The sequence below is a fragment of the Poecilia formosa genome, unplaced genomic scaffold (genome assembly GCF_000485575.1).
Source record: "Poecilia formosa unplaced genomic scaffold, Poecilia_formosa-5.1.2 Scaffold275, whole genome shotgun sequence".
In the NCBI taxonomy this organism is placed as follows: domain Eukaryota; kingdom Metazoa; phylum Chordata; class Actinopteri; order Cyprinodontiformes; family Poeciliidae; genus Poecilia; species Poecilia formosa.
In genome coordinates, this window is record NW_006800214.1 from 632,683 (window position 1) to 643,010 (window position 10,328).

The window sequence follows — 10,328 nt, forward strand, 5'->3', positions numbered from 1 at the left end:
ACAAAAAAAAAGGATTTTAAAATAGTGACGCTCTTACCTGACAGAGATGCCACCACGTGATGCTTTATGAAATCCGTTAATTTAATCTAAAATATGGACTGCAGTGCTTATGTGTAATGGCACACGGTTCAAAGGAGATATTCAATAACATTATTTGATTATTTACACTGCCCTTCCGAGACCGCTGTAGGTCTATATTTTTCCGTACTCCTGCAAATGATTAAATTAGCTATTATCCATTAACAACCTTAGTCCTTACACAGATAATAGCCTGCACCCTTTCATTTAGTCCTTTGGCTGCATTGTCTGTAAAGCTGCACTTAGATGAGCTGCGCCCTCTAGCGTCTGATAGTAGTGACCGTCAGCAACGAGAACTTGATTGGACCAGAGGTCAGCGCCTTCAGTCGCCGCCTCAACAACGGTGTGTGAACGCAGAGGCAGCGACAATAAAGCGAGAGGAGGACAAACCAACTTTTCGTATGGTACGCTTTTTTTTTTTTTTTAGCGCTGGAAGTGGGTACAGAGAGATTCTTCCTCTCAACTGAGTTCTCCTCCCGTGTGTGTTCATAAAGACCCGCCCGAATCAGAAAGGACGGGCTGCGGAAGCGTCAGAGAAGAAGCTTTTTTTTTTCTTTCTTTTTTTTCCCCCCAGAGGGAAGGGAAAGCTGCTCAGTGGACTCACTCACACGTCTTAAAAAGGTATGTTTAAACGTAAGCTGCGGCTGTGTGCATTTTGTTTCACGATTTTTTCCCCCTCCCTGCAAAACCGTCATTATTGCAAAAGCAGGCATGTAAATGTGTCTGAACAGGTGCTGGTTAGTTTAAATTGCAGCTTCCGCAATCTTGGGTGTTTCAGTGCGCAGGTAAAAGACTCGGCGTCTGTTGACGGTAAGCTAAACTTTGAAGTTCCTGTGTTTAGTTAACAGCTTAACCAGCTTAAGGAACAATTGGTATTTTAAGATGAATGGTACTAAGGAGATCAGTTTCATGGAAATTACAAGATAGGTAAACTTATTAGAGTCAGAACAAATATATATATATATATATATTTGCATTTATAACTACTTCAGCAGTGGTGCAGCTAAAAGAGGGATCAGAAGGGACAATTACCGCCTCTACAATTTTAATTTATTTTTAAAAAAGTCCAAAGTCCCACAAGGTTCTGTAAATTGCAGCATCTATTTATATACTTATTTATGTTTAATTACGCTTTATTTATTTTTTTCCATTCTTGTACCATGGCACTGATAAACAAATTACTCACTCCTATTACCTGCACTCCTAGGCACAACAACAAAAGTCAAACCGGTTTTCCTGCAAAATCTCATAAAGTTTTACATCTAACAATATTAGTTTGTGGCCTCAGAAAGTGCTACGTATGAATAGATTTTCCACTATTTGTCTTACTGTCGTAAATCCCAAATTTTGTGTTTCTTCTCTCAATTATCATTAATCATGTATGCTGTGCCAAAACTACAACTCGCATTATGCAGGGAAGCAAGCTTCTAAAAAATCCTGCCAATCAAGGTGGCTTATTGGCATGAATGTAATTTTAACCTATTCAAACCAGTTTTAGATTAAAATTTTAAATCAAAATGCTGTTCAATATGTCAACATTAAGATCCGCATTTGCCAACGTTAGCCAATTTTTAACATTAGCCAATTTTTAACCTCTTTATTGCTCCAATAAGTGAAACTCAGCCAACATTATTAATAAGTGATATTTATGTACAGTTTGCTGCTGCATGTGTTTTGGGAGAGGATTGGCCATGTGGTGTTTGTTTAGACATATGGCAGTAATAGTAATGTAGCACAGAATTATGGGGAGTTTGGCTGAAGTAGTGAAGCAAAGTCAGCGGTGTAGTGGTTTTTGTCGAAAGTGTTGGGGAAATATACGTCATATTGGTTATTAGCCAAAGCCACAATATTAATTTTGGCTGAAAAAAACAGAAAAAATAATTATACTAAAAAAAAAAAAAATAAAAAAAAAATAAAACATGACCAAACCTGAAAACGTCTCACTTAAATTAACATGTTAAGAGTTGCTCTTTCATCCACTGCACTCTTTTCCCCTTCGGTGACAATATATTCATGTGTGTGAAATCTTAAACTGCTGCTACAGCTTCTGGGCCATAACCTGCTCTTCCTGCCCTGAGATGTTTTCCTGAGGGCAATATTTTTGACCTGATTATTTTTATCTGTTGGTGAAACGTTGCTGTGAGTACCTGTCATAAAACCTGCAGTTTACTGCCGTAAGATGCTGAAGTCAGGTAGCCGAGGCGTAAACGCACTGAAGTCACATGCGTGAGCTGGAAGAAAACCAATTTAAAGCGAATAAAATTGTAGCTAATTTGACTAAACTCTTAAGTCAAATATTAAGTTGCAATCTTTCAAAATTCATGTAGGTCTTCAACGTGAATTATTAAAGTCCTACGAATAACTTCCTGAAATGTGCAAAACTCCCAAATCAGCAGGGTGATGTTTACGCCCACCAATCACCACGCATCTCGCTACTCTACTAAAAACTGCACTTACTGCAGGAGCGTAAAATCTCTACAGTTCCATATGTGTGTGCATGTGTGAGTGCATGCGTGCGCGTATGCGTGTGCGCGTGTGTGTGTGTGTGAGTGTGTGTGTGTGTATGAGTGAAACTGGCTTTGGTCCAGAATATGTGAAAACATCTTCTCAGGTCCGCATTCTCTGACATGCTGAGGCTCATCACGATAACACGTACGCCAACAAACCTCTGACACACACACACACACACACACACACGCACGTCCTCCTCAGCTGGAGCCTAGTACCGTAGTACAACCCGACAGAACACGTACATTTGGTAAAGTTAGAGCAGTGTAATTAAAGTTAAATTAGTTCAGAAAAATGTCATGTGTTTTTTGGGGGGGGGATTTTTTTGTCGTTTTTATTTTTAATCGTTTCATGAGACCGTTTGTGGTTATGGTGTTTCAGTGATGTAATATGTGCAAGACTTCTTGTGTGAGCAAGTAGGCATTTTGCAAAGTCTTTCTACTTGCAACATCTCTGAGCTGAAAACCTCAGCGCTCACCCTCTGCGGTATACAGGGTCTTCGGCGCTGCAGAAGAGCTGAGCCTGACATCCCAGCACCCTGCTGAAGGCTTTTCATGGCTCTGCATTAACATCACTATGGCGTTGACAGAATTACTGCTGTGCTGACTTTAGCTCACTCTGCTTTGTTTTGTTTTTTTTAACATCCTGTGTTTTGCTTTTGCTTGACACTTTTTAGACCTCCTCTGTCTCTGTTCTGAAACATTCATACGACTTTCTCTCTTTCAGCCTTCGTTGGCATTGTGTCTTCGGTCTGTCTCATCCGTCTCACCATGGACGGCCCGCTGAGCGGGGCCAGTGAAGGGGCCGGTGCCCTGCAGACTTCATCACGTCACAGATGCCCCTTGCTGTCTTTATCCCTGTATGAATGACTGTTTTGGAAAACAATAAAGCCCCCGAAATTCCTCTTTGATTGAACAAAAGGAGCCATGCATCCGCTGCTGTCCCTCAGTGTCTTCGGACTGCTGCTGCCCGCGGCCTTGATGCGTGTGGAGGACTCGGCCTTGGACTGTATCCCACGCAGATCTGTGCCCAGTAACGGTGAGTGTTGCTCTTTCTTCTTGCGTAACCTTGGTTTTTGAGTGTGCGTTGTCAGCTCGCGTTTGGACCGACTCCCTGGTTTAAATGCCGAGTTAAGGACTCTTCTGTCTCCAGGCAACAACGCCCTTCTGTTTCAGGAGGAGGGCGTGTTCAACTACTCCACCATGCTGCTAAGAGAAGACCTGGACCTGTTGGTGGTGGGTGCCAGAGAGGCCGTGTTCGCTCTTGATCTCAGAAACATCTCCAGGAAAATTACTTCAGTAAGCACAAACCCAAAACTGATTCTTTTAACCAACAGCTCTGAGTCAGGTTGTTTCATGCTTTCACAAATGTTGTCACTTCCCCCAGAAGTCTGTGTTTTCTTTTTTTTTTCTTTTTTTTTTAAATAAATTGTCTGTAACAGATCAGCACAGAGGAGCACCAGATTGTAACATGAAAGAAAATAGTGCATGGTTTTCCAAAGTGTGGCAAGCATTTCTATTAATTGACTTATAGTAATAGTATTGTACTAACTATACACATCTAGAGACTAAGATTTTTATCCATTCTTCAACATAAAATGGTTCATGCTCGGTCAGCTTTCAGGTCTATTGTGTTTGGGTCTGGCCTTTAACTAGGCCGTTCAAACACAAAAGTGTGTTTTGATCCAAACCCATGACTTTCAAGCTGTGGCAAACCAGCAGTTTATCGTAGCATTTTACAGCTAAGGGCAAAATTATTAATACTAATTTTGGCCTCTCAGTCTAATATTTAAAATTAAATCCCTTAAGCGCCTAGACGAAAATGAGACCAAAGTCTCCAAGAAGATAATAAAACGATACAAAAAAAAAATCTTATTTCTGTGTGTGTGTGTGTGTTTTACTAAAATGATCATTTATTTTTTTTACCCTTCTGCATAGTCAGTGGAATTTTCTTTTTGGCATTAAAGCAACCAAACCCTTTTTATAATTGCTGACCAATTTTCTACTGGTATTATGACAATGAGCTCCAAGCCTGCCTCCTCAGATTCTGTATATCACATTCAAGTCGTGATTCTGGCTGACCACCCCAAAATAATAATTATATTATTTCTAGTAAAAACAACAACAACAACAACAAAAACATGTTTGTTAATTAATTTACATAAATAACCCTTAATGGATCCTGTATTAAGGGTCAAGAATGACCAATTAAGGCAGACATCTTTATCTGGTCTCTTCTAGAGTTCAACGTATTTACAGTTCCAGGCCTCTCCATACAACCAGAAGCATCCACAAAAAAAAACTTGTCTCTGTGATGTAGCAAAAGATTTTCTACCATTGGGGAAAAAAACCAAACATTTTATTAAAAGGAAAAAATAAAACAAACAACAATCTGTGGTTTTGCCCTTTTAGGTTGAATGGAAAGTTCCTCTAAATCAAGTGAAGGCGTGTGGAAGTAAAGGAAAGAATGAAAAGGTTGGTCGCTTTCCTGGCACATTGCAACATTTATAACTTGTTGGATTTTTAAAAAATCTATTTAAATTGACATTTTCAGACAGAGTGCAAGAACTATATCAGAATAATCCATGAGATGACGGATGGGAAGATGTATGTGTGTGGAACCAATGCTTTCGATCCAGCATGTAAGAATATGGTAAGAAATTCAAAGCTGCTGTAATGTTGTTGTTTTTTTTTTCTTTTCATCCTGATCATTTTGAGGACTTGCGAAATAAAGTCATGGTTCAGCATTGTCCGCTTCTTGTCGCAGTCTTACGTAGACGGGAACTTGACATTTACGGAACCCGCAGAAGACGGCAAAGGAAAGTGTCCATTTGATCCGTCCCAAAGACATGCCTCCATTATGATAAGTGAGAAGAAATTCCGAATTGCAAAAGGTTTGGGGAAAACTAGAAAATGCCACTGGTGTTTTTATTCGAATCTCATTTCCTGGCAGAGAATGACCTCTACTCAGCCACTTCCGTAAACTTCCTTGGCTCTGAGTCGGTCCTGATGCTCAGCCCGTCTGTCAACCCCCAGTCCGGGCCCATACGCACGGACATCAAAACCTCCTGGCTTTACGGTAATACGGAACTAAAGTGTCGAGGGGCATTTTTGATTGTTTTGGTGCAAAGGCACAAGAAACTGTCCAGGTAGTGTGTGTTTGGTTGCCTTTTAACGTGGGAGTTCATTCAAAAATGTCCTGTGCCCTTTAAAATTTAATGAAGTAATCTTAGTCCTAGGAATGCACTAATATGAGAGCAATTGCCAAGATGGTAACGGGGACAATTTTCAACATTAGGAAAAGTAACTGGCACAAGCACCCCTTCGTCCCGACAGCTGTTTCCCTTTTTAATGCAGCACAAAGATTAGCATCTGATTGGTTGATCGATTGGCTGATTTCTATTTGTATTTATTTATTTATTTAAATTTTATTGTTTGTCTTAGTTCTTATCTCATTATTTGCCCTTTATGTCTCTGATAAACCTGAACCAGAATCTTAATACTGCTGTTTTGGTCAATACTGATACTCTGAAATGGCATGAAAACTATCACTCCGCTGAGGACAGACTTTAATCAGCAAAACTGTCATTTAAGGAGTTAAATATTTGTTCTGTGTGTTGAGGGTTGAAGTTAATGGTACTATGTAATATGTTGATGCGTGCCTGTATTTTTTGTGTCTAAGGGACTCAAGGTGTTTAAAGGAACCTTTTCGTCTTGATCACGTGCAGCAAATACATTTTAGTTCTCTGGTATTCCAGATCCCACCTTTGTTTCCATGGCGTCGATGCCAGACAGCGAGAAGGACGGCGACGATGACAAGGTCTACATCTTCTTCAGCGAGACGGCTGTAGAGTTCGACTGCTACAGCAAACTGGGAGTGTCCCGCGTGGCCAGCGTGTGTAAGGTAATGCGAACAACAAAAACGCCAACAGCGCTTCTGCAGCCGTGCCGGTTCTGCACTTTTCGCTGCTTGATAAAGAATTCTCTCTTCCCGGTTTCTGTTTGGCCTCGTTTTGCGTCAGAACTGCTTTTGTGCCCATAGGGAGATCAAGGAGGCCGGAGGACATTGCAGAAGAAATGGACATCCTTCCTTAAAGCCAGGTTGGAGTGTCCAGTCCCAGGCTCTAAGTTGCCTTACATTATCCAGGACTCGTACCGCTGGTGCGATCCCTCTCTCCACTGGAAGGAGTGCGTTTTTTACGCCACCTTCACCCCGCAGTCGTATGTTTTCATCAACGCACAAAAGGGTTCTTCATGGACGGGGGGGCTTAACGCTCAATGACCTTTGGATTTCTCATCATGTGTTTCAGACTCACGTCCGAAATATCTGCGGTGTGTGCGTACCGCATGTCTGACATCAGTAAACAGTTTTCAGAGGGCAAGTACAAGACCCAGACCCAGGTAGAAGGTTTATACGTAAAGTGGGTGACGTTCAGCGGAGAGGTCCCCAAGCCTCGGCCTGGAACTGTGAGTCTTACCTTTAATTCAGAACGTGTGTTGTTGAAGTGTTTGGAGCAAAAGCAGAATCTTAATGAGTCGCTCTGTTTCTTTTTTACGAGTCGACTCAGCAGGAAACCTGTTACTCCTGACCCCTTGATTGTGTTGTGCTCCTTTTCTCTCTCTCTCTCTCTCTCTCTCTCTCTCTCTCTCTCTCTCTCCTCACCTTCCTCCTTCGCCAGTGCATAAACAAAGAGGCTACTAACTCAGAAATAAAAACGACCCTGGACCTCCCGGACAAGACCCTTCAGTTCATCCAAGACAAGCCGCTCATGGACCAGGCTATTGAGCCGATGGAGGGCAAACCACTGCTGATGCATAAGGGAGCTGCATTCACACAGATCATAGTGAAGCAAGTGCAAGCTTTGGATGGTGAAAAGTACAACGTCATGTTTATAGGCACAGGTGTGTGATCGCATCCAGCTCTGGTATTCGTTTCCATTTTCCTACTAGTCTCCAACTGCATGTTATTGCATGTTATTTACTGTTAGGATTCTATTCATTACTTCTTGTCATTTATTTTTGATTTAAGATCAAGGCAAGTTGCTGAAGGCTTTGCACAACAAAGACATGTTCATCATAGAAGAAGTCCAACTCTTCACCCCTCCTCAGAAAATCAAGATTCTCAAGTTTTCCAATAATACGGTAATGTAAAGCCACAGTAGTTTAATTAGAAAATCACTGTTCAGGTCTGCAATACAACCACAACTTTGCTAGCTTTGTGTTTGTGCTTGTTTTTGCACAGGGTCAGATTTATGTCGGCTCAGACGTCGGCGTAGCTCAAATATCGCCTGCTAACTGTGAGAGGTCCTCCACCTGTTTCGACTGTGTTTTATCCAGAGATCCGTACTGTGGATGGGACAAGGACGAGGGGAAATGTGTTTCTGTTTCCAGTTCACAGAGGTGAGCAGCGCTCAGTTTACACATCCATTGAAAAAGTATTCATACCCCCTGAACTTAACACATTCTGTCCTGTGAAATTCAAATAAAATATTAAGGTTTAAAGTTTCAATGTGACAAGGAAGGGAAACTTACTCCACTGCACATGCATGTAAATAGTAGCAAACCTCTTCAGGTGTGCAGAACTGACAGATGATAAGTTCTTGGCCGCCCCACTCCTTTCTAATTCCGCCCTGGACAACCGTCCCTATGCCCCATATTAAAAACCACCACTGGGAGTGTGAATAGTTTAAAAGGCACTGTTTATTTTAAACTAAACTAGTATTTTAACTTTTTTTTTTTTTTTTAGTGTGCTAATCCAAGATATGAAAGGAAATGCTCGTCTCTGCCCCGATGCTGGTGAGTTAATGCTCTTCTGCAGTATTATCACTGCGTATTGATTTAAAAGCAATTGAGGGTTTGTGGGTGGTTAAACTAATCTTGTGGGATCTTGTTTTGATTTCAGCGCCTGTTGTTGAGACTCTAAAAATCAGTCCTGGAGAAACACTTAAGCTCATGTGTCCTTCAACTTCCAACCTGGCAAAACTCATCTGGATGCGGAATGGCACGCCTCTCCCACATTCACCTGAGGATGGACTGCTCATTCTGGACGACTCAGATAATAATAATAATACCTCCGGTAAATACAGCTGCTTGTCTGTGGAGAAATCCAAAGCTGGCGAGTACAAGACCGTTGTAGTCAATTACGAGGTTAGCAGAAGCCTCGAAAACACTCGCAGGGACATCACTCAGGCTCAGAGCGGCGGTCAGTCTCGCTCTGGACTGATAGTTGCAGTCGTCGTCCTTGTTGTTTCCCTCGTTCTCCTTTTGACCTGGAAAGTTGTCAAGCGCCACATTAACCTGCCTTGTGATCGCACGAAAACGAAAGAAGAACCCCAGCAGACTCGTGACCTGGAGGCCAGGGACGCCCGTGTGCCTTTGGCGGCTGAAACGCCGAACAATCACACCAATGCGCCATGTCAGTCAGACGGGACTAACCCGACAGGAGTAAACTTTTCGTCTATGCACCTCCCTGTTGATGAGTCAACTATTTGAAAATGGCTGTTCTACTACAAAAGTAGAAGAAAAAAAAAAACTAAGAAAATGTAGTGTATATTTCTTTTGTTGAAAATTGTGTCACCTTGAATAACAGTGTTAAAGGACTAATTTTTATTTTTTATTTTTTTTTATTATGATGAGGTCAAAGATGGCACGTTTCTTCAAGGTTTTCTTTTTTATAAACTTCACTGTTTAAAAAAAGGTGGAAAAGAGCCAGAGGTTTACACACCTAGTGTAACGTACAATTCGATCTTCTAAACTTTTTTTTTAAAGTAGCATTTATCTTTTTTTTTTTTTTCGTTTGGGCAAACGTCTTTGCTGGTGAAGGTCTGTGGAGCCAAACATTCAACTTTTACTTCCTGATGCTGCCCATTTTAGATTTTTTGGTGGCTTCCTGTTTTTTTTGTTTGTTTGTTTGTTTTGTTTTGTCTTTTTTTTATTGTTTATTTTAGGTTGTTAGTATAGTATAAAATGGGTTTTAGTCTATCAGTTTTACTGACTAAAACCAGTTACCCAGCTGAAGTTTTCTTTTTATACTTTGAAAACAATACACAAGTATATAAATCTTGCTACAAAAGTTGATAAAAGCGTTTCTGCTTCCGCTCCGGGCCTTGTAAAATCAGCGTATCTTCTACCCATAACTCATAGCACAACTATTTGTACCAGAGGGCAAATAGCTGCTGCATGCTAATGTGTAATCAATTTTACTGTGAGCATCGGTTTGGATTGATGGATGGATGTGGGCATCCCACAACTTTAGTTGTTGTTCATGTGTTTGTAAGCAGTAGCACTAAAAAAAAACTTGTTCAGCTGGCTGTAGCTCTAAATTCAGGAGGTTTTTACATTAAGTTCACGCCCTATTTTAAAAGCTTTCAGTTCAAACTAATTTTAACGCTTTTGGCGCATGCTTAATGCTATTGTGGTATTTTTTTGTGTGTTTTAAAATGTTCTTAATTCTCCATAATCCTGATTTTTTTTTTCAGGGTTTTCTACTGTAAATGGAATTGAGCCACTTTTGTTCTCCGGTTGCCAGCTTGAAAAGAGTTTATTTTGAAATAAAGTTTTTTATTTTTGAACTTAAAACAAAAAAAAAATTTTCTTGACCCGGTTTTCTGAATCTGAATAAGTTTTATTTCTTTATGTTTGGCAAGACTGGCCTTGTGAAGAATGTGAAGAGCAGATGTTGGAGTCATCTGATGTTGTAAATCAGTTTTCTGTTCATGACGGCTCAAGTTCTGACAATAACGC

The 10,328-nt window shown here is 40.8% G+C and overlaps 1 protein-coding gene across 2 annotated transcripts; it reads left to right on the forward strand.

Annotated features, from left to right (window-relative positions):
* The first annotated feature begins 365 nt into the window (after positions 1 to 365).
* On the forward strand, positions 366 to 9,881 carry LOC103151236 (semaphorin-4E-like). 2 transcript variants are annotated; one of them, XM_007571178.2, is made up of 16 exons: positions 366 to 482; positions 573 to 699; positions 3,313 to 3,624; positions 3,739 to 3,884; positions 4,998 to 5,060; positions 5,140 to 5,238; positions 5,353 to 5,452; positions 5,539 to 5,664; positions 6,344 to 6,489; positions 6,628 to 6,806; positions 6,896 to 7,052; positions 7,265 to 7,487; positions 7,615 to 7,727; positions 7,828 to 7,985; positions 8,332 to 8,381; positions 8,488 to 9,881. In XM_007571178.2, the coding sequence occupies exons 3-16, from the start codon at positions 3,513 to 3,515 to the stop codon at positions 9,075 to 9,077; spliced, it is 2,262 nt and encodes a 753-aa protein (XP_007571240.1). In that variant the 5' UTR covers positions 366 to 482; positions 573 to 699; positions 3,313 to 3,512; the 3' UTR covers positions 9,078 to 9,881. The 2 variants fall into 2 exon arrangements, with proteins under 2 accessions (XP_007571240.1, XP_007571241.1); XM_007571179.2 differs by lacking the exons at positions 366 to 482; positions 573 to 699 and adding an exon at positions 767 to 888.
* Positions 9,882 to 10,328: the final 447 nt, after the last annotated feature.